Source organism: Indicator indicator, chromosome 37 (genome assembly GCF_027791375.1).
Source record: "Indicator indicator isolate 239-I01 chromosome 37, UM_Iind_1.1, whole genome shotgun sequence".
NCBI classification, from domain to species: Eukaryota; Metazoa; Chordata; class Aves; order Piciformes; family Indicatoridae; genus Indicator; species Indicator indicator.
In genome coordinates this window covers 456,877-479,871 of record NC_072046.1, presented here as the reverse complement: position 1 = coordinate 479,871, position 22,995 = coordinate 456,877, and the positions used below count along the sequence as shown (strand labels likewise).

General features: G+C 45.2%; 1 protein-coding gene across 1 annotated transcript in view; it reads left to right on the top strand.

Moving 5' to 3' along the window:
• The window catches only part of MAP3K3 (mitogen-activated protein kinase kinase kinase 3), a 36,577-nt gene that overhangs the window by 9,363 nt on the left and 4,219 nt on the right, over positions 1 to 22,995 (top strand). Inside the window, exons 4-15 of the mRNA XM_054396548.1 lie at positions 505 to 604; positions 2,024 to 2,137; positions 5,569 to 5,689; positions 10,555 to 10,688; positions 11,453 to 11,526; positions 13,167 to 13,234; positions 13,444 to 13,536; positions 14,772 to 14,963; positions 17,351 to 17,499; positions 19,600 to 19,731; positions 20,449 to 20,578; positions 22,399 to 22,576. Coding sequence (XP_054252523.1) covers positions 505 to 604; positions 2,024 to 2,137; positions 5,569 to 5,689; positions 10,555 to 10,688; positions 11,453 to 11,526; positions 13,167 to 13,234; positions 13,444 to 13,536; positions 14,772 to 14,963; positions 17,351 to 17,499; positions 19,600 to 19,731; positions 20,449 to 20,578; positions 22,399 to 22,576 — 1,485 coding nt within the window. The remainder of the gene's footprint in view (positions 1 to 504; positions 605 to 2,023; positions 2,138 to 5,568; positions 5,690 to 10,554; positions 10,689 to 11,452; positions 11,527 to 13,166; positions 13,235 to 13,443; positions 13,537 to 14,771; positions 14,964 to 17,350; positions 17,500 to 19,599; positions 19,732 to 20,448; positions 20,579 to 22,398; positions 22,577 to 22,995) is intronic.

Here is a 22,995-nt window from a genome sequence, read left to right as displayed (position 1 = left end):
GATGCCTTCCCCCTGAAGTTCAGATCTAACTGCTGTAAGAATGTTTTTGAAACCTGTCAAGTGGAACACATCTTGGAAATGTGAGTTCTGAGGTCAGATAGTGGAGTGATAAACCAAGGCCTGGTTTGCTGCAGCTTTTAATTCAGCTCTCCCTGAATGGATGTGTGTTTTGTGCCTGAGGCAATATTCTTTAAGCCAAAGTGCATCTTATATCCTGTTAGGTAAAAGATATTTATTTTATAAAGAATCCTTTTCTCCCCAGGGACAGAAGCATTCTATTGGAACTCTTCAGCTGAATATTGCATTTTGACAAACCATTTGGAAAGAGGCCAGAGAGCAAGAGTTCCTTGCTAAAATAATGAATATCAATTCAAACTGGAAAGGTTCACTGCTTGATTGAGGATGAGAGAACATTCAAATGTGGTTTTAATGATTCAGGCATCTAATTTGATTGCACTATCAAATATGTCTCTGAATCCAATCAGTGGCTCTCTTTCCTTCCAGAATTATCCCATTTGTCCGTCCCGTGCGCTATGAAGACGTGCAACAGAAAGTGAAAACAGCCTTTGGGCAGCCACTGGACCTCCACTACATGAACAATGAGGTACAGAGCCTTGCTGGCAGGGCTCAGAACTTGTAACACTCTTTCTAGATGACACATCCTTCTTCCATCACATCTTCTGCACTCTTTAATTTCTTCCCTCTAATATGAACCGTAGCTGAATCACTCTGCTCCAGAGGAAGACACACTGCTGCTGACAAAACCCCACCCTGATACTGTGTGAGCAGCAGCATCTTGCTTCCTTGGGCTGGTATTGTCAGGGAAGCAAAAAAAAAAAAAGTATTTGAAGTATTTTGACTGTTGTATTGCAGTCCAGTATAGATACAGGCTGAGGAATGTAGACAGTCCCAGAGTCATTTCTTCAGCTGCCCTACAGCAGAGTCATGGAATCATAGAATCACTAAGGCTAGAAAAGACTCAAAGCATCATAGAAGGCATCAGGTTGGAAGGGACCCTCAGAGGTCATCTGGTCCAAGCCTCTGCAGTGACCAAGGACATCTTTAACTAGATCAGGTTGTTCAGGGTTCCATCACATGAGGTCCCAGCACCCCCAGTGCCCCATCACAGCAGGAAGCCACCTGCCCCATTCCATCAGGAGCCACCATGGTCTCTCCCTCACAAAGCCTTGAGTCCTGGCACAATCTTGATGCATCCCCTTCACCTTTCACCACCAGCTTGCAACAGCCTAAAGCCCAGGCAGGTGATACCTCCCACCACCAGGTCACCCCAAAAAGTGACTCTCACCTTTAAGATCATCAAGTCCAACCATAACCTAACCACCATGACCACTAAAACCATGTCCTGTTGTGATGTGGCCCTCCCACCATTCAGGACTTCATCCTTAATTGAGAGATACAAAACCTCATTCCCTGGGGGAGCTGGAAAAGATGGAATGGGTTCTTCAATATTAGTAACATTCACATTTGGAGATGTGAGCAGGCTGTAGAGCAGAGGGTGTCTGAGCATAATATCATGGGGTCTTACCAGCAAGTTTAAAATTCTTCTTTCATTTCCTCTTTCCAAGTCTTAATCTTCTTGGTCCTAGTCTCAATCTGAAACCCAATTTTCACTTCATCGTTCAGGCTGGATTCATAAGTATTCAGAGACAATGTTCTCATCAGAGACTCAGGAGCCTGTCTCTGACTTGTTCTTTGCAAAGAACAAATTCAGGTAGAGGTAGCAATTAATATTTTGGTGGACAGTGCCTTAGAGAAATTTGCAGAGGGTCAGCCAGTTCTCTGGTGGCATGGGAGGAAAACCTTGTTAAAAGGGACAGTGAAATAGTGCTGGAATGAAAATCTGTGGAGTCACTGAGCAGCCAGGATCCTATCTTACATTCTGATTTTTTTTTTTTCCTTTTTCTAATGTTTATTTAAATACCTATTGTGGAAGTAGATTGATTTTTTTTTTTTTTCCTATCTACTTGTTCTAATATTTTTTCCCGTGTTCTTTCTTGTGCAGCTGTCTATTCCTTTGAAAAACCAAGATGACCTGGATAAAGCAGTGGATCTCTTAGACCGAAGCTCTAATGTGAAAAGCCTTAGAATATTATTGCTGTCTCAGGACAGAAACCATGTAGGTAACAACTTCTGTGACTGCAGCAAAATGAAGGGTGGTGGTTGTTTTGTTTTGTTTTGTTTTGTTTTAAACCTTAAGTCTCTGAAACAGGATGGCAGCTTTATCTGAGAGTACCAGGGATTAGTAAAATCACTCTGCACAGACACAAATGCATATGGTTATCCTCTTTGCTTTGGCTTAGCTATAGGTATCTCTTTTTTTCCTTTTTTCTTTTTTTTTCTGGCTTCAGCAGCTGTTCAGGGACTAAAACCTTGCAGCTTTTGAAGCTGGGATACGAAGGCCATTTAATATCAAGTACCCAGTGACTGTGTTCGGAAAACAATGAGTTTGGTTCACAGAGAACTTTTTTTTCCCTGTGATTAATAGCACAGTGCTGAAAGTGTAATTATCTTGCCTTTAGGAAAGCACCAGGTTGTCCTTGAAGACCAGCTCTTAGCATTTTGATTTTCCTGGCTGAGAAGCCTGAGGACAGCTCCTGGTGGTTTTTTTTCAGTTCTGCAGCCTAATGCACTGAATCCAGCCTTACTCTGTAGAAACTCAATTCCTTTTAACTACTAATGGTATGTTCACACCTAGGATGAATTGGATTGTCTTCCTTCACTTCCCTGTACCACAAGTGGCTGTGGCAGCCTGTGGCAGTACAGTTTGCACTTCTCATGTTAGGATATTTTCTGCTGAAAAGTAAATCTTTTAAGTCAGGCTCTCAAAGCTGCCTGTTTTGGACACTGAATTGAACTGCAAGCTCAAGAGGGAAAAAAAACAGCAGAAATTTCCCTTATTCCTCATCTGTGACTGGAGAACTTTGTTCACTCAACCAAGATACATTTTTTTTTTTTTTTTTTCCAGAATTAAGGTAACAGCTTTTCAAGCCAAAGACCTTGATACCTTAGGTAATCTATTTGCAAATCACCAAATTCTCTGAAGAGTGTGACACAAAAAGCTACTCTGTCATGAAAGCTGTTGGGAGTAGCTTGTTGATTTTTAATGTTGATCCCTATTCAAGTTCTGTGAGCTCAAACTCTTGAAATAATCATACCTGTAATTCTTGGAACTGTCAGGAGAACTTAAATACACTTCTCACTATTTTTGAGTTTGATAATCAATGTTAATAGAAACACAAAGGAGCGTTAACAGCCCTTTCCCAAATGCCTGGATGCCAAACCCTGGGAAGGTGTAGGAGGGGATGATGCTGTTCCTTGTCCTATTCCCTTTCCCTAAGCATTTGTTAGTGGCTGTTCTGAAGACAATACTTGGCAAGAAGGCCTTTGGTCTGACCTAGCATAGTCAGACTGTTCTGCATTGTCAGGAAACAGTCTGTGAAAGGTGGCCTCAGCTTTTGGTATAACACAGTAAAACAATCCTCTTTTACAGCCCTCTCTTAATTGCAGTGGCTCCAGGCTGCAAACCAGCTGTTAAATGATGTTACCTAAACTTTACCTAAGCCACCTAGAGTGAATCTTATCCTTCCACCAGCCAGTAGCCAGGACTGTGGTGTTGTCCTTTTATTAGCTGTTTTTTCCTCTTTTGCTCAAAGCAGAAACAAACAGCGAAGTCTTCAGTAAGTGCCACTGTTTCCCCCCCTCTCCTCCGACTTCCTCTTCAGCTCTGAGTTGCCTGACAGGAGAGCCCTACATGTGATAAAGCAAAAGCCCACAAGTCTGAAGGAGGTTTCTTGGCTGCATGATCTCATCCCACTGAGGGAGCGGGAAGCATTATTTTTCCTGAAGTACAGGATGCAGATTTTGTTTTGGTTGTGCTCTTTTCTTTTTCTGGGGATGGAAAGGTAATGCCATGACTTTGGCACAAATATGTTTACAAACCACATTAACTGGACAGCATTAGCTGTGTGACTAGCACTGAGAGCTTGTGTTTGTTAGTAGCCTTTATATTAATTTTCTTCTGCCTCTCTCTGTGGCTTACTTGTGCTTTCTGTTGTCAAGCAACTCACTTCAGCTGTCAGTCCCCTCTTTCTGTTTAGAAACTAATGGGAAGAACTGGTTAAGTTGAACACCTAGAATACTAAAGCCAGACTGCCCACTCTGCACCCTTGGTTCACCTCCCATGAATCTGTTCATGGTAGAATTTATATAATTTAAATGAGGCTCCCTCCTTACCCTCTGCAAGGGTAAAGTGCTTATTAAGTGAGCAACTACTCCATACTTCACTTTTTTTAATTGAGTGGCCTCACACCTTCTTTGCCAGTCATATTCAAATAATTTTCAGAAGTCAGGATTTGATTTCCTTGGAGTATCTTTGGGTCTGTTCATCTCAATACAATAAATTAACATGAGTTAAATTCTGTAACACACAAGAGGAAGGGAATATTCTAACTTCTTGTAAAACAAGGCACTTAGGGACAGGATTAAAATTGAAAGTGTCCGTTAATATTGAGCACCTGCCTTGGCAGGCAGAGGATCTCATTTGCTTGGGGGAGGTTAGCAATTCACAGGATTGCATACATTCAGACCTTAGTGCACCATCCTCAGATGGCTGGTGTCCTGCTCAGGCCGCCCACGTGCCCTGTGTCATCCATGAGGAGAGCACAGAGGTCTCAGTTGCCTGCAGCTGGAGTATTTCCAGCTGAGCACCTTCTGGAGTCTGATGTGTCTTTGCAGTTTCTCTTGGCAGAACTGGACAAGGAGGGCAACATTTCCGGGCAGCAACCTGCTGCTATTGTAAAAGCATCCTGCAGTTCCTCTTCCTACAGAGTGTGCTGGAGTTATCCCTTCTGTCTTTCTCCACAAACTGAGGAGAAGTCCCTTGTGTCTCTTTTCATTCCTCTTCCAGCTTTGAATGAGCTGAAGGCACTGTGGGAAAATGGTCTTTAATGAGATTATCTATGTAAGTTCAGGGCAGGATGAATAAAAGCAGCATGGGCAGCATTCATTTTGGCATCTCCAAACTCTTTGCACTCTTAAACTCTCTAGAATTTATTTTCACTTAGACCACCTGAACTGTCAGGTTACTTTTCAAAGACTGAAGGCAGTCAGGTTGCTATTTAACTGCTTCTGAAAGAGTGCAAGATTGAGAGTGCAGCTCTGCTGGCCAAGGTGACTGATAGAAACTGCAGATTCTTCCATGGTCTGCTCTCAGTGGGTGGTACCAGCTCCTTCTTCCTGATTTCATAGGTAGCTGCTAATGGAGGACAAACTTTGAGACCTGAAAAAACGTGCATTTGATTTGAGGCTGGAGGGTAGCATGCTCTAGTTGTTCAACTCCTGGTTTACACTGTAACTGTAAAGCTTGCTCCTTTGCTGCCTTTATTGTTTGTGTTCTGTGAAGTTAATCAGATTTCAGATTCTCCCAACTGTTTCTCAGCGACTTTCTTGCTACTAAACGTAATAATATTTTGGAAACTGTGGCTGGACTGCTTGAGCTCCTCAGTCTCATTTTTATTTTATTATTTGTGATTTTATTTTACCCAACAGACCAGTTCTTCGCCCCATTCTGGACTGCCCAAACAAGTCAGGATTAAAACTTCCCAGTCTGTGGGGGATGTGAGCACACCCTATCAGCAGCCAGAACCCAGAAGTAGGCATCTGTCTGTCAGTGAGTATTTTTGCCACTTCTGCTTGTCTTTGTTTTGTGAGATGTGTCTTTTGGGCACTAGTGTTTATGGTATAGCATTTCTGAAAGGCAAGAGAAATTGAAAGGTTATTCTAGGACAAGGCAGTTCATTTTCAAAAGCTCTTAATATGTTTACAATAGAATGCTTCAGAGTTCCCTTACTAAGTTGTTGAACAGCTGAGGAGCTGCTAAAGGGGATGTCCTAAAGCCAGGTTCATTGAGGTTAGAAATCTGGAAAGCTTACATGAGTCCATTAAGCTTTTTTATTTAGACTGGCAAGTTCAGTTCATGAAACCTAGATTTTTGTAATTTTCTTTTTTTATGTTGGGCTTTGGAACCTGTCCTCACTCCTGTAACCAAGCATTTTACTGGTAGCACAGGAATTGCCACTGCGTGTCCAACCTGCATGCTGAGTTCCCTAACCCTTCACTCTCCTTGGGGAGAGCACAAGGCTAAAACCATAAGTGACTGGCACAGCAGCACAGAAGATAATGAGAAAAGTCAGAGTCATGTGTACCTTTGTCTCATTTCCTTTTGTTTCTGTTAGCTTAATGAGCTTGTGTTTAGTGGAAACAGGCTCCTGTCATTTTTATGACTTCTGTCTCTGGTAGATTTGGCAGAGTTCATAGAATCATAGACTTATGTTGGAAGGGACCTTGTCCCCAGCATAAGAAGGACACAGATCGGTTGGAGTGAATCCAGAGGGTCACTAAGATGATCCAAGGCCTGAAGCACCTCTGCTATGAGGATAGGCTGAGGGAGCTGGAGTTGTTCAACCTGGAGAAGAACTTAAAGCTGGTAACTTTCTATGTAAAACAACTGAAACTGCTTCAAAGACTTGCAGATCCAAAACAAAAAAGAATCTGTCTCCTTGGTGTGAAGCTCAGTTAGCAGAGAAAGAGCAGGAAGATGAGCAATAACAGGGATCTGCAGCGGGAAGGCTGGAGCCCAGGCTGGTGTTCCATGTACATGACTTGGGCTTTAGAAGTGAGAAAAGCTAAATTTTACTGGAAAACAGAAGCAGAGAATAGCTGTTTATTACAGCAGCTATTTTAGGGCTTGTCAGATCTAATGCTTCAGATGACAAGTGCTGCAAATCACAAGAGCAGTACTAGGAGCTGGGAATGTCAGAGTTTTGTTTCCAAGTTCTAAACCAGCTCTCTCTGTGCCAGAGGAGTGCTTCACTTTTGTTAACTGTCTAAACTTGAGGCATAATCATTACAGGATATTGGATCAGTATTTGCAGGGCAATGTTAGTGTCAAATAATCAGATTAAACTAGGATAGTCTCCACATTGGGATGCCTAAACTGGGGTCAGATCCATGTTGTTCTGCCCAAAGGTAATTGGAAGTAAGCTGAGTAGAGAAGGACTTGAGAACTAGAGCAGGAGTTCTCCATACTAGACTTGTCTAGCAAACCTGCTTGTATCCTGCCTAGAGCTGCTGATCCCCTGTTGTACCATTTGCTTTTATGAAGCAGCAAACAAACAAAGAAGTGCTGAAAGCTTGTGAAGTACATGACTGAAACTGGAACAAAAAGACTTTTCCCAACCTTCCCAGTTTGACCTTAATGTGCATAAAAAGAGCAACGTTCCCCAGGTCTGTGAAGGAGGCAGCAGCATCCATGCACATCTGAACTCCCTGGTTCTTTTTTTTTTTTTTTTCACAGACAAATTCAATGCCAAAAATACTTTATTTTTAAAAAATAATAATTAAAAACCCCAACTCTTTCTCCTTTATTGGCATTCTGAGGTATCCAAACAATGATGCCAAAGCTAACAGGCTGTAGCAAGTGTCTGTCGTGGGTAAACTGTATAGTAATAAGGGGCCCCTGCTGTATCCCATTTGTAGAGACTCTTTCCTCTTATCCCAGCTCATGGATATTTTGTGATTAGCCTGTCATTCATCAATCAAGAAAGCAATAGGTTTATTTTCTCAATGTGCCAAAGTACCAGACTGTTACATTATTAAGAGGCCCAGAAGTATCATTGAATGGCTGAGTTTGGAAGGGACCTCAGAGATCATCTACTTCAACCTCCCTGCCATGGGCAAGGATGCCTCTCAACGAGACTTGGTTGCTCAAGGCCTCATCCAACCTGGCCTTGAACACTTCCAGGGAGTGGGAATCCACAACCTCTCTGGGCAACCTATTCCAGAATCTCACCACCCTCATACTGAAGAACTTCTTCCTAAGATCCACTCTAACCCTATTCTCCCTCAGCTTCAAACCATTTCCCCTTGTCCAGTCTCTACACACCCTTATGAAAAGTCCCTCTCCAGCCTTCCTGTAGGATGCTTTCAAGTATTGGAAGGCAGCTCTAAGATCTTTCAGAAATCTCCTCCAGGCTGAACAACCCCAGCTCCCCCAGCCTATCCTCATAGCAGAGTTGTTCCAGCCAGCCCTTGGATCATCTTTGTGGTTCTGGCAGAGGTCTGGTGGCAATAACTCTGGCAATAACTTTGGCAATAAACTCTGGCAATAACTTTGGCAATAACTCTGCCTTGAATCCATTTCTTCATCCTTCTCTTTTCCTGTCTTGGCTTTGGAAAAAGAACATCTCCGTTTCCTAGCATTTCATGGAGCCTTCCCTGTTCACACCACGCCACACACCGAAAGCAGTGTTCAACCAAAGTCATTTGCAGGCAGGAGGTGCATCTGTGTAGTTCCTGTCTTCTAAAGTGGACAGGCCTCCAGCCTGCTGTCACCAGTTCAGAGGTTTGGAAGTAAAGATAACTTTTATTTCAAAAGAGAAACAAAAAAAAAAAAAAGAAAAAAAAAAGAATTGCTAAGCATTCTGGCAGCAGTTGTGTTTTTTCCACTCACTTCCTTTGATATACATTGATTTAGTGCCGACTTCCTTTTTCCTGCTCACTGATGGGGGCCTTTCCACAATAGCAGCTGGGCTGGTGCCAGCAGGACTTGGGCTCCCTTTTGGCTGCCCATGGCAGTGTATCGGAAAGAGTGAAAGTGTGCTGCTGTGACTGGGGGTGGCTCAGAGCATCCTGCTTGTTTATCTCCACACCGCTTGGGCTGGGACGTCACCAGAGCCCCGTGCAGCTGCTTGGAAAAATCAGGTGGTAGCTCCAAGCAGTAGGTGTAAGTCACCTCTCCATGCACTCTTAGCCATGCCAGCCTTGGGGTTTCTTCCTTCTGAAAGGTGCCTGCTGGTTTTCACAGAATGGTAGGGGTTGGAAGAATTAAAGAATCGCAGAATGTGCCAGGTTGGAAGGGACCCCAAGGATCATCTGGTCCAACCTTTCTAGGTCATAGTATAGTTGAAATGAGCTGGCTCAGCATGCTGTCAAGCTGAGTCTTAACACTGCCCAATGTAGAGGAATCCACCACTTCCCTTGGGAGATGATTCCAATCTCTGGCTTCTCATGGGGAAAAAGTTTCTTCTGGATTGCAATCAGAATCTCCCCAGGAGTAACTTGGACCCATCACACCTTGCCTTTTCCATGTGAATCCTTGTAAAAAGGACTCTCCGTCGTCCTGGAAGGGACCTCTGGAGATCATCTAGCCCAAAGCCCTCTGCCAGAGCAGGTTCACCCAGAGCAGGTTGCACAGAATGGCATCCAGGCAGGCTTTGAATGACTACAGAGATGGAGACTCCATCACCTCTCTGAGGAGCCTGCTCCAGTGCTCTAGCACCATCAAAATGAAGTTCTTCCTCATGGTTAGATGGAACTTCCTATGTCCAAGTTTGTTTTCAGTTAGCTTCAGCTGATGTTTGCCTTCACCCTTTATTACAATAACTTGTGTAGAAAATATTTTCCTTGGGAGAGGGTTTGCTGATCTTTACCCATCTTTCAGAGCACCTGAGTACACACAGTAATTAAAGACAGCATTGTAAAGAGAACAGCCTGAGAGCTGATCTTGAAATGCTGTCTCTGATTTCATGGGTGACCTTGAGTAGATTGGCTGGACCACAGCATTTCCTGGAGCTCCCAAGTGTGACTTGGGATAAATAAATCCTGGAGATGAAGTTTCTGTCAGTAAGTAGCACAACAGAAGCTCTTTAGGTGGTACCATTAGCAGATGTTTTTCTCATCCTTTGGCCCCTAAACATCCTCTCTGCCCATCTCCCTGTCTCATTTAATTAACAGAAATGGCAGGTTTGACCTTTCTCTTGTTTCACCCAAACTAGTCATGGAGTTTCATTTTTTCACACAGTAAGCCCAAGGATATTGGTGGTATTTACAAAGGTAAGGGTGGTCCCATGTGATGCTGAAATTGCTTGGGGTCAGTGTGATGAGCTCAGCTGATAATGACTAGAAGGACTCATGCTGTCAGTCAAGGTAGATGATACCAGTTGAGGCATACTTCTAATTAAGAGAGAAGACTGGTTGCCCTAACAAGTGTTTTGTTGAGTGGAGATGAGCAGTGAAGTGAAGTTCATGCCCCAAAGCCAAGGATTCCTAGAGAACTGCTTTCCCTGAGATACTGACATTCACTTAGGAAGCTGAGCAGAAGAGGAGGTTAGAAATAGGTGGCTGCTCTGTTAGGAGCTTCACCAATAACCTTGTAGGGTCTAAAATGACAGTCCAGGTGCTCACGAACATAGAATCATGGGATCATTCAGGTTGGAAAAGACCCCTGGGATCATCAAGTTCCACCACTGACCCTACTCTATAAAGTTCATCCCTAAACCACATCTAAACAACCTTCAAACACACCCAGGGATGACAACATCACCTCCTGGTTCCGTTTGTATCCAGACTGTATGGTTCACTCCAGAGCAGCTGTGATCAGAGAGGTCTGGCATTGGAGATGACTCTTTGGATTTTGTGCAGTCTCATTTCATTAAATTTTAAGTATCAAAAACGTCCTTTTTTTTTCTGGCCCAGGTTCCCAGAACACAGGCCGAAGTTCACCACCTCCTGGATACGTTCCAGAGAGGCAGCAGCGCATCGCTCGGCAGGGATCCTACACCAGCATAAACAGTGAGGGGGAATTCATCCCAGAAACCAACGAGCAGTGTGTAAGTATGAGCACTGGGGTGACAAAAAGCAAGCCTGACTGTTTTAGGATCTCTCCAGGCCCCTTCACTCCAGGATCTTCACTAACTGTTGTAGTTGCATCAACCAGTACTGCTTGCTTCATTTCACCTATGCTTCAGGCTTGTTTGTAGCTGTGTCAGTTGAAAGCCTTTGTTGGAGGGCCAGAAGCAGTTGCTCTGTGTATGGGGCATTGTTTCCACCCCAAATGAGCAGTTTTGGGGGTGCACATGTATGCTCAGGTTTCCTACTGCCAGGTTCAAGTGACCCTCCTGCATTTGAAACTGCCCTCTCCATTCAGACAAGTAGGAAGTAAGGCCAAAGGGCAACTTGCAGGTGGAGGCAGCAATGCAGCAGCACCAGCAGAGACTGTTCCTGGAGTCACTTGGGATCAAAACCCAGCATAAGGCTGACTTAAACTTTCATTTTTCACAGCAGAGTCCTTCAACACCTAAATCAGTGTCTCAAATTTGATATGCCCTTAATTTCTGTGTGAGATAAAAGAAAAATGTACATTTTAAATCGTTTTAGACTCCACTCTTCATCTCCAGCAAGCAGTATTAGAGCCTGAGCCTCTTGCACAACCTCTTAAAGGTGTTAGGCTGAACTGGGTCATCTCATTTACACTTCACTATCACCTAGAAAGGGTGGACCAGATGACCCCTGGGGTCCCTTCCAATCAGGCATTCTATGATTTTATTATTCTGTGTTGTTGCCATGTGATTTTTTTTTTTTTTCTGTGTTGCAGATGCTGGACCCTTTAAGCAGCGCTGAGAACTCAGTGTCAGGAAGCTGTCAGTCCTTGGACAGGTCAGCAGACAGGTACAAATGTACAAGCTGGTAGAGACTTATGTGCTCAAATGGAAATGCCAGCTGTACTTCCCCAGAAGTCTGGTTTCTATCTCAAATTTTCTTGGCAAGAAACAGGAACTTCTTTCTTACCCTATATCCCATATATTTCTTAGAGAGAATTAACTATGTCTTAAGGCTGGTTTATTTTCTGGCAAAAGCAGGCCCCAACAAACCACCAACCAACTGCTGCTTCAGTAGCTCTGTGTTAGAAATACAAAGCTCCCAAGCGTGCCGTCCGCGCGGAGCCTGGGCTCGGGGAACATCTGGCTGCAGGGGATTTAAATCTCTTTTAGACAAGGCTCTACTTGTTCATTTAAAAAAAAAAAAAACCCAAACCAAACCCCAACAACCCATTCTAAGGTTACACAAGTGTATCATTACACCAGATTCCTATCTCCTGCAAGATAGAATGTTCATTCCAAAGGTAAATAAGGAGGCTCTTCCTTTGATGAAGAGTTTGTAGATCTTTATCTTCTCTTTCTTTGCTGAGCCTTGAAGTGTTGGTGGGCAGCCTTAGGTCCTCTTAAGTAGCCACCTGGCTTCCCAGCAGCTGTAATATTTGGCTTTAGCATGTTTTTCAGGTTGCTCCAAGCTGGTTCCTCTAGGTAGGATATGCTTTTATGTGAAGAACCTGAGGTTTGGTTTTGTAGCTATTCACTTCCTCTAGTCCATGGAATCACAGGGAAGCACTTAGAGTTAACTCTGCATGTCTCTGCATGCATTCATTTGGGGAGTGGGAGCATTGCTCATTTTTTACCTGGCCTTCTTTCCCCTTTCCCTGCCCTAAGTGGAGGGGGGTAAGGAAGACAAAAAAAAAAAAAAAGGCACTGAAGTTGCTTGGTACCAAAACCCAGCCCAAGGCTGACTTAACCTTTCCTTTTTCACAGCAGAGTCCTTTGACACCTGCCTGGTTATTCCTTGTGAGAGTGGGCATCACCTGGGGAAGCTGTTCTTTGTCTAGTAGGAAGGAAAGGCTGAAAGCTGTGTCAAGCTTAAGCCATTAACAGAAAAAAAGTGTGAATAATGTAACTGACATCCGTTGAGTTTGTGTAATCTCTTAGAAGATGTTAAAGACCTTCTGCCAAACAAGGGGCCATAGTTTGGTTTGCTTAGAGAGTACTGCTTGTTGGGGAGAAACATCAGGGTTGTAATGAATGGTTTGGTTTAGGCTCATCTGCTGCTGATAGAAAGTGCAGGTAGGTTTTCATGTGAGGAGCTCGTGCTCCTCATGGGAAATCACTGGGTGCAGTAGTCGCCTTTCTCTGCTGCCCTGTGAGCAAAGTGCTGCAACCTGTTCCCTGGTCTGCTCTTCCTCCTAGCCTTGGTTTTTAACCTGCTTCTCCTGGCTGAAGGATCTTAGACCACAGGCTGGGGAAAGTGCTGACTAAGTGGCACAAACTGAACAGAAAGGGTAGCTGCCCACACTGGGAAGCAGTCTGATTAGCTGGGCCTTTAGTTGTGCGGATAGAGTGTGGAATTATTGCAGGGATTTGAGAATCACCATTCTTGATGTGCAAATACAACAGCTCAGATTGATAGCCTTAGTAGGCTTCACTGTGTTGCATCACTAGCAGATGGCAAACCTTACTCCTGCCTTCTTTCCTTCATAGTCCCTCTTTTCGGAAGTCTCGGATGTCGAGGGCACAGAGCTTCCCTGATAACAGACAGGAGTTCTCAGGTAGGTCTGCTGCGAGGATGGTTTCATCCAGACATCTCTGCTCCTTGCTGGCTACCCTCCCTGCTTTGCTGGGATTGTATAAATAGAACAACTGGGGATAAGCTGACTGCAAAGCTATGAAGTTATTTCTTAACCTCTTCCTAAAAACCTGCTGTTAGAGGGTGGGTTTTTTGAAGGAGCCTCACTTCTCTCTTTGCATCTCCTTCCAGACCGTGAGAATCAGATCTATGACAAGGCAGGGAAAGGTGGCACCTACCCTCGGCGCTACAACGTCTCCATGCAGCACAAAGACTACAACGATGGTGAGTTGTTTCCACACCTTTGATTCCAGCCTGGAAAAAGGAGGTGAGGCAATGGCAGCCTCCAGGGTGAGCACAACTCCTGGCTGAAGAGTCTGGAAGTGTCCTAGTCCTTGCAATTCACAGAATCACAGAATGTTAGGGGCTGGAAGGGACCTCGAAAGCTCATCCAGTCCAAATCCCCTGCCAGAGCAGGATCACCTAGAGCAGATCACACAGGAATGCATCCAGGTGGGTTTTGAATATCTCCAGAGAGGGAGATTCCACAACCCCCCTGGGCAGCCTGTTCCAGTGTTCCATCACCCTCACATGTTTCCATGGAACTTCCTATGCCTCAGCTTCCACCCAGTGCCCCTTGTGCTGTCATTGGGCATCACCAAGCAGAGCCTGGCTCCATCCTCACGACACTCACCCTTTACATAATCATAAACATTAATGAGGTCACCCCTCAGGCTCCTTCTCTCCAAGATAAAGACCCCCAGCTCCCTCAGTCTCTCCTCATAAGGGAGATGTTCCACTCTCTGTGCTGGAGATAATGCTACCATGCACAATGACACACCTTCACAGCAACCCATGATGGCTCTTTGTACTTCTTTCTTTCTTCACTTGGCCCTTTCTGGGGACATCCAGGCTGCTTAGTTGCTGCTGGGCTGGAGCAGTGGACATAGTTGTTAGCCATGATCGTATCTAGTGGGCTCCTACCTCAGGAATTCACTCTGCTTTGCTAATTTGTGATGCAAGCTCCCTTCTGGGCCTTCTAAATATACCAGGAGCTTAAAGAATCACATCTCTGCTCGTCAGATGGCTTTATGGAAATGAATTTCTCAATGTTTCCTAAGAGGTGCAACTTGTCATAATCTTCATTTATAGTTTTTATTTGCAAGTCCAGGCACATTATCTAGACAGTCATGCTGTCTGTGGAGTTGTTGACAAGCCTGGGAGCTCCTGTGGTAGTCTGCAAAGCAGATTTTTTTGCTTTGGAATGCAAGTTTAGATCTTGCAGTACTGCACTGAGGGCATTACAGAGTGTTCTGTCCCTTCTACTTTGGAAATGATCTAAAGCTGTGCTGAACTCAGGCAGCATCAGCCCTGAACTGGTGTATTTTTGTATCTTGTCTGTTTGGCAGTGGATTCTACTCCATGGGAACAGAGCAGAACATGGATTTTTTTTCTCTGCCTTCTCTTCCTTGCTCAACCTCCAACCACTTGTAAGCTTGGAATGTTCCTTTTTCCTGCAGGCCGGAGGACATTTCCCCGGATACGGCGTCACCAGGGGAATCTTTTCACCTTGGTCCCTTCAAGTCGTTCCTTAAGCACCAATGGAGAAAACCTGGGCCTGGCCTTGCAGTACCTGGACCCCCGGGGACGACTGCGCAGCGCCGACAGCGAAAACGCCCTGGGTGTGCAGGAGAGGAACATTCCCACCAAATGTGAGCAGTCAGCCTCGTGGTCACTGGGGAAGGGACTCCTGGGGTGACAGGCAAGAAGGGCTTGTAGAGGTGAACTCCAAAAATAATCTAGTGCCAAAGCTTGATTTGAGCAACCCCTTCAAAACCACATGATGGCATGGCTGTGTTGGCAGACCAGGCTGTCTCGCCTCTAAGACAGGTCCTCCTTTTCCTCCAAGAGTAGGCAGCCTTGCACTTTAGTTGACCATTCATTCAGCAGAGAATGGTTGGGGTTGGAAGGAACCTTAAAGCTCATCCAGTTCCAAGCCCCTGCCATGGGCAGGAACACCTTCCATTAGACCAGCTTGCTCAACTCCTCATCTGGACTTGAACACCTCCAGGGAGGAGGCAGCCACAACTTCCCTGTGCAACCTGTTCCAGTGTCTGACCACCCTCATTCTAAAGAATTTCTTCCTAATCTTCAGTTTCAATCTCCCCTCTTGCAGCTCAAAGCCATTCTCCCTCATCCTAGCACTACAAGCCGTTGTTGGAAAGTCCCTCCCCAGCTCTCCTGTAGCCCCCTTTGGCTACTGGACGGCTGCTCTAAGATGTCCCTGGAGCCTTCTCTTCATCACCAGGCTGAACAGCCCCAACTGTCCCAACCTGTCCCCATAGTGGAGGTGCTCCAGCCCTCTGGTTATCTTTGTGACCCTATCTTCACCCACTCCACCACTTCCATGTCCTTGGAAGAAGACACCAGAACTGGACACAGTGCTCCAGGTGGGGTCTCATGAGAGCAGAGTAGAGGGGGAGACTCATTCCTCCTGCTTTCCATTGCCAAGCATTGGGAATTCAACAAAGAAGTGAAAGAAGCTGAGAGTTGATTGGATCTAGATGATCTACAGGGTTCTTAAAGCAGCCCAGACAAGTTTGTTTATTTTCTTGTTACATTAAGGTTTGTAGCCAGGCTTGTGGCTTACAGTTCTTCCACTAGTTAAGGGCTGCATTTATTTCACTTGCTCCTTAGTAGAGAGATTTACTTCTGCATTTAATAGCATCACTGCATTGGCTTTTGGGGGAGCTTTCTATTATAAACAAAGAAATGGGATATAAATCATTGCTGATGAACTTCAGATATCCCATACAATAATTTAAGGATCAAAATGAAGACATTAATGCAGCAGAGCAAGCAATGCACTGCAAACACTGCCTGGCAGTAAATCTGATTAAATTAGACACAGCAAAGCTGATCTCTCAGCTCTTCTGTATTTTCACACTGTCCAGATGGCTGGTTCCTGCCTTTGTTTTTAGAATTTCTTGTTAGATACAGCATAATTGGATGCATTGCACTGCTTGAGTCTGGTGTTGTTTGCAGGCTGAAGCACTGGTCTTGGAGTGAAGTGCAGGCTGGAAAACCAGGCTCAGGTTTTCATCTCTGGGTCAGGAGCTCCTCTTGTGCAAGGTGCTCACCACAATTCCCTGCTAACACAACCTCCTGCTGGGGTACTGGAGGTGTTTCATAGAATCAGGGAATGCTCCAGGTTGGAAGGGACATTCAAAGGTCATCCAGTCCAACAGCCCTGCAGTCAGCAGGGACATCTGTAACTAGAGCAGGTCTCACTCAGAGCCCCAAACAACCTGACCTGGAATGGTTCCAGGGATGGGGCATCTCGCACCTCTCTGGGCAATCTGGGTCAGGGTCTCGCCACCCTCAGTGTAAAAATAATCTTCCTGTATCTAGTCTGAGACTAGTCCTAGTGTACATTTTTTCTAGGCTCTGATTCTTCAGCAGGTAAAGAAGATGCCCGCACTGTCCTTACACAATGGCTCCTATCTTATCCCTGTCTAACAGGCAATGAGGACTTCTCATTTTTCTGCTCTAGAGACAGCCTTGTGGTGAAATCCTTCCTGCAGGAGGAAACCCCAAGCTAAGCAATGGCTGGCAAAGAACTCAGAAGTAATGTCCTTCAGGTTGTCCCAGAAGCTTAGCAGCCATTCCCAGCTGGGTGGGATTGATTTAGCAAAGCTGATCCAGCTCTTCTTCGTCGGATGCATGTCATAGCTACAGATAAAGGGGCGGAAGATGCTGTGTAATTGCTGCCCTGTCTCTTCACAGAGCAATGCTGTAGAATCCACTCTGGTGGAGTGAAATTTCATCAACCTCATCAAATAACTTGTCTGTAGTTTAGCTTTGCAAAATGTTTCATTTTAATGGGGTGCCAGTCAGCAGATCCTGAGAGTCCAAGAGGTTAGATTCTGTTCAGAGTTCCACCATTATCTCCCTTATCCTGGGAGGGTGCCTCGTGTCTGTTTGTTCAACTGCAGAATACCTGTTTCAGTCCTAGTCTGGTGGGAAATGATCTCTGAAAAGATCACCATTATCTTTCAATGGTATCATGAAAAGAGAAATTGTTCCTCTTCCTTTTTAGCTCCGAGCGCTCCGCTAAACTGGCGGCGAGGGAAGCTGCTGGGCCAGGGAGCCTTTGGCCGTGTGTATTTGTGCTACGATGTGGACACAGGCAGAGAGCTGGCAGCTAAGCAGGTCCAGTTTGACCCGGAGAGCCCTGAAACAAGCAAGGTAATTCTTATTGCAGCTTCTAAAACCCAATTTGGCAGACTTTGAGATCCTGTAGAGTGCCTGTATCTGCCTGTCCTCGAAAGCTGGTCTCTTATTTAGTTTGTGCTGGGGTTTCAAGTCATGTGGAGAGGAATAAGAATCATTTAAAAATTACTTTTCCGTATTATTAACTCCAGCCTGAAACTGAAATCCATTTTCTGGTTTCATTTTTGGCTCTGCCTTCTCAGCTTTTTGGTTTGTTGCCAGGTTACTTGAGGAATACTAGACTGCCCTGTGTTCCTGGTTAGACGTGGATATGAATGAAACTAAACCCAGAAAGAGCAGAACTTTTTGCTTTCTCAAAAAAAATTGCTGTGTGCACTTGCAAGTTTCTGTGCTTGTGTGGTAGGTCCTGTGTCAAGTCTATTCATGACTAATTTCTGCTTCTGCATTCTCCTTGTCCTCCTTGTGGTGTGTGAATAACCAAGTGTGGAGACAACACAGTAGAAATGTGGAGATGAGAAGGTGCACCTTGAAATTGTAGGTTAGCACAGGATTCCCTGCACAGTGGATGCAGCTGAAACGGCTCTTAGCTTCCTTCCTGGTGTTTGAACAATGTACCAGTTTCCCAATATTGAACAAATTCACTTTGAGCTGAAATCACTGATCCATGAAGATTCAATTATGGGATGCTGGTGCCAAGATAAGTCCTAACTTGGTAAGTTTTAAGTTCTGCCATGTCTCTGCTGTAAATCAGAAAGTAACTCTGAGCCAAGGAAGAACAGGCTGGAATGTATTTTGAAGGCACTAAACTCCAAACCTCAAACTATCAGTTGGCCCAAACAAGCAGCTTCCTCTGCTTCCATGCATCTCTGCAGCAACCAGCTTCTTGCTCTTGAAAAGCTACATCCTCTCCCAAAGCAAAAGAAATGAACCCCACACCTTCCAGCAGCAGGAATGGAGAGAGTTAAGTGTGACTCATTTGGGAGAAACCATCATTCCTTTCTCCATAGATCCTTATGCTTCAGTACCTTTGATGTTCAGCCTGTTCATTCCCTGGATTCAGCAAGAACCTGATACTTTTCTTGGGCAGCAAACATCTCTGATTCAGTCTGAAACTGCTGGATAGCCTTTTGCCTTTGTGCCATCATACCCTGTTGTCTGTGGCAGGAATGAGGCAGAGAATCAGTTTCATGTGCATGGCTGCAGACACTTTGAAGTAAATAGGAGATGAAACTGTTTCTGAAGCTGATCCAAGTAAAATGCTCAGGGTGGATCAGAACAGGACTAGGTGAGAAGAAGTTAGGAACTGTTAGCATCTCTAGTCTTGCTCTTTAATGAGGTTCCTATAGAAAGGTTTCTAGCAGCTCTGTAACTGTGTATTCAGAGCTTGTTTGTGATTGGTATTAGCACTCACTGCCCTCAGCTTGGTGGTGAGAAGTGAAGCTGTAGGTGTTGTGCTACCTGGCAAAAGGAACAAGACAAGGAACAAAGTTTTTCTGGTACTAAGTCATAGAATGGTTTGAGTTGTAAGGGACCTTAAAGATTATCTAATTCCAACCCCCCTGCCATGGGCAGGGACACCTCCAGGTTGCTCCAGGCCCCATCCAACCTGCCTTTGAACAATTCCAGGCTTGGAGCCTCTCTACAACTTCTCTGGGCAATCTGTTCCAGAGAAGAAGAATTTCTTCCTAATGTCTAATCTAAATCCAGCTTCTTCAGTTAGAACCCATTACCCCTCACTCTGTCACTCCATGCCTTTGTAACAAGTCCTTCTCCAGCTCCCTTGTAGTTTACTTCAAACACTGGAAGGCTGCTGTAAGGTCTCTCCAGGGCCTTCTCCAGGCTGAACAACTCCAAATCTCTCAGCCTGTCTTCATACATGATCCTGCCTGTGTTCTAACCATCAAAGCTTCTGCACCAACACTTAGCTGCTTCTCATCCAGCAAGGATTCTCCTGAAGCACTGGTCACATTTGCTTTCCCAAAAGGCAGGTGAGCCAATACCATGGGTTAAACTTTTTCAGTCTAGTAGTGGCCTCATCCTTCCAGAGGTACGAACAGGATGAAATATTTCCTGAGGATAGAACCTTATTTTCTCCTTCAACATCCCCCCCCATAGGAAGTAAGTGCCCTGGAGTGTGAAATTCAGCTGCTGAAGAATCTCCAGCATGAACGAATCGTTCAGTACTACGGCTGCTTACGGGACCGGGCAGAGAAGACCTTGACCATCTTCATGGAGTACATGCCAGGGGTAAGAGCTGCCACAGGCAGCACAGTCACAGATCAGAAAGTGAGCTGGGTGGGTTTTGTTAACTGATTTGTTAGTTGATGTGATCACTTTAACTATGTCATCCACCTTATGCCCTCTTAGCTATGCCCCTTTCTCATGCTGGCATATGCCATACTGGGTTGTAATGCCACCACTTTCTTTTTATTTTTGCCCAAACTACCTCTCTGTTGTTTTTTTCCTACATGTCTCATACTTGAAATAATTCTCTTCATTAGTCACTAAAGCAACTTCTTCTCTTCAGTTTAAATTTGCTCTACCAAAACACTTCAGAGACTTCAGGCCAACCTGGAAATCAAGCTAAGTGAAACAGCAGAGTAATAATACAGCAACTTGGGCTAAAGCTGACCCTGCAAAAAAGGGAGACTTTTGACTCACATCAGTCTGCTGAGTTATTTTACTGCTTGTCTTCACAAATACTTGTACCAGCCCAGATCAAGGATGGAGAAAGCAGACAGAACCTCCTTAAGCTATTTTTGCTCTAGAGCAGGTCCTTGTATTTCTTAAAAGGGGCTTCCCAGGGCAAGATATGCTGAGAGCCTCATAAAAAGGCTTTAAGAGAGGCCAAAATTCCTTGCTGGGGTGTATGACATGGTCCCAGCTCATGGCAATTGAGTGGAGACTGCAGGATTTGTGGTTTGCCATTTCTTTGCCAATCCCTTCTGTTTGCTTTGGGTGCAGGGGTCAGTGAAAGACCAGCTGAAGGCTTATGGTGCTCTGACGGAAAACGTGACCCGGAAATACACTCGCCAGATCCTCGAGGGAGTCTCCTACCTTCACAGCAACATGATTGTGCACAGGGACATAAAGGGTGAGAGCACTGCTGATTTATGGATCTGCCACGTGCTAGAGCCACTCTGAAAGAAAAAATTGTTAAGAATGCTTAGAGTTCAGTGTCCTGGCTGAGGCTTCTGAATGTTGCTCTGCTCTGTTATCCCTCTTTGGTCTTATATCCATGTGCAGGGGAAGGTCATGTTCTGGGCTGGGTAGGTCATGTTCTAGGCTGGGTAGTAGGTCATATTCTGGGCTGGGTAAGGGAAGTTGGGCTGTTGTGCCTGTAGGACCCCAGAGCATGGCAATTGGTTATAATAAGGAAGATTGGGAGCCTCTAATTCTTAGGACCACTCCTTTATAATTCCTCTTTTTTCTCTCACACCCCAGCAAAATTGTCACTGCCTCCACCTAAATCACGCTCATGTCCCTGTGGACTCCCTTCTGGTTTCCTCTCTGCTTGGCCCAAATAGCATTTCTCAGCTGGTGGGTATGCCAATTGCCATAGGAGCTCCATGCCTGCTCTTGCCTGCTTACCTCAGGCTCTTGTGACTCTCCTGCCTCCTCTGCTTAAAAAACCTTCACACAGAGCCTCAGGGATCAGTCCTTAGAATAGATAAACCCATGGAGCCAACCCATCTCCTTAGGAGTTAATGTCAGCAGATGTGTAGGTAGCACACAACTATTTTCAGTGCTCTAGAGGGACCAGGAGGGGGAAATATCCTCTTGTTCCTTCCTTGCATCCCCTCTAGGCTGGCAAAGGCAAACAAGCAGCTGATTCCTGAACAACGCCTTGTGTACTGCACTTGTGGTGCTCTACCAAATCATTTCCTACCTGGTGGGTTAGCCTCTAGTTTGCACCCATCTAAGCTAAACTGTTAACTTGCCTCCAGGGTGCTGGATGGACAACTTGTTATTCTGAATTCAGCTCTCCCAGTGGGGCAGTGAAGTGATTTCCCAGTGCAGGTGCACTGTGTTTGAGGGCAAAAGGATTTCACGTTGGCACGTACCAGGTAACAGCAACATGGAGCTCTTGATCAGAGGAGGCATAGTTTGGATGTTAGAAGAAACTTCTTCACTGAAAGGGTTCTCAAACACTGGAACAGGCTGCCCAGAGAGATGGTTGAATCTCCATCCCTGGAGGTGTTTAAAAGTCATGTAGATGTGATGCCAAGGGACATGGTTTAGCACCAGCCTTGGTAGAGTTAGAGGATGGTTGGATCTTAAAGGTCTTTTCCAACTGAAATGATTCAGTGATTCTATGAGCTAAGTGTGGCTTTGGAGGAAGAATTTGGTTTGGTGTCTAAGCCTCAGTTTGTGTCCACATACAAGCTCAGCTCTTAAGTTTACTTTTTTTTCCCTTGGTGCTTCATGTTCAGGACCTCTGGCCAAGTAAAGTGGGGATTGTCTTGTTTATTGTAGAAGTTCAAAGTGGTTTAATTAGCTCCATCTGCACTCCAGCTGACCCAAAAGCAACAGTTAGAGTCACCAGAGCAGCATCCCAGTAAAATCCCTTTCTACACAGCTAGGATCTGTCCCAGCCACTGGCCTGGGGGCCCTGCATAGGCTGCTGGAGCTGTTTACGGGCAGTGTAACAATGACGGTGCTGACTCAGCTCCCATTTCCCTTCCCCCTTCACTTCCTTATGTTTTTCCCCTGAAGTTTTTCCCATTTTCAGCCATTAGCAGTTGGCTTGTCTACAGCCCCAGTGAAAGGAATGATGTTTAGCAGGTCACCTGAGGCTTCATGGGGAAGAAGCCATACCATGAGCATGGGTATTTCTGGGTTGGATATCAGGCTGTGGATCCAACAGCTGGATTGCATGAAAACAGCTGTCTCCATTCTTTGGTTTTTGTCCAGGAGCCAATATTCTCCGTGACTCTGCTGGGAATGTGAAGCTTGGGGACTTTGGGGCCAGCAAACGGCTGCAGACAATCTGTATGTCTGGAACAGGCATCCGCTCCGTCACTGGCACACCATATTGGATGAGCCCGGAGGTGATCAGCGGGGAAGGCTATGGAAGGAAAGCAGACGTGTGGTGAGGCTTCAACTTCTTGTCCACAGATCAATTTACAGCATTTCTGGAGGGAGATAAGACACACAGAACGTTAGAGATTGGAAGGGCCCTCTGACGGTCATCTAGTCCAATCCCTCCTCTGCTAGAGCAGGGTCATCTAGAGTAAATCACACAGGAACATGTCCAGGTGGGTTTGGGATGCCTCCAGAGAAGGAGACTCAATAAACCTCTCTGGGCAGCCTGTCCCAGTGCTCTGCCAACCTCAAAGTGAGGAATTCTTTCCTTATGTTATAGTGGAACCTCTTCTATCCCAGTTTGTGTCCACTGCCCCTTGTCCTGTTTCTAGACACCACTGAGAAGATTCTGGCTCCATCCTCCCAACACTTGTCCTGTAGATACTGATCAGCATTGATGATATCACCCCCCAGTCTCCTCCAGGA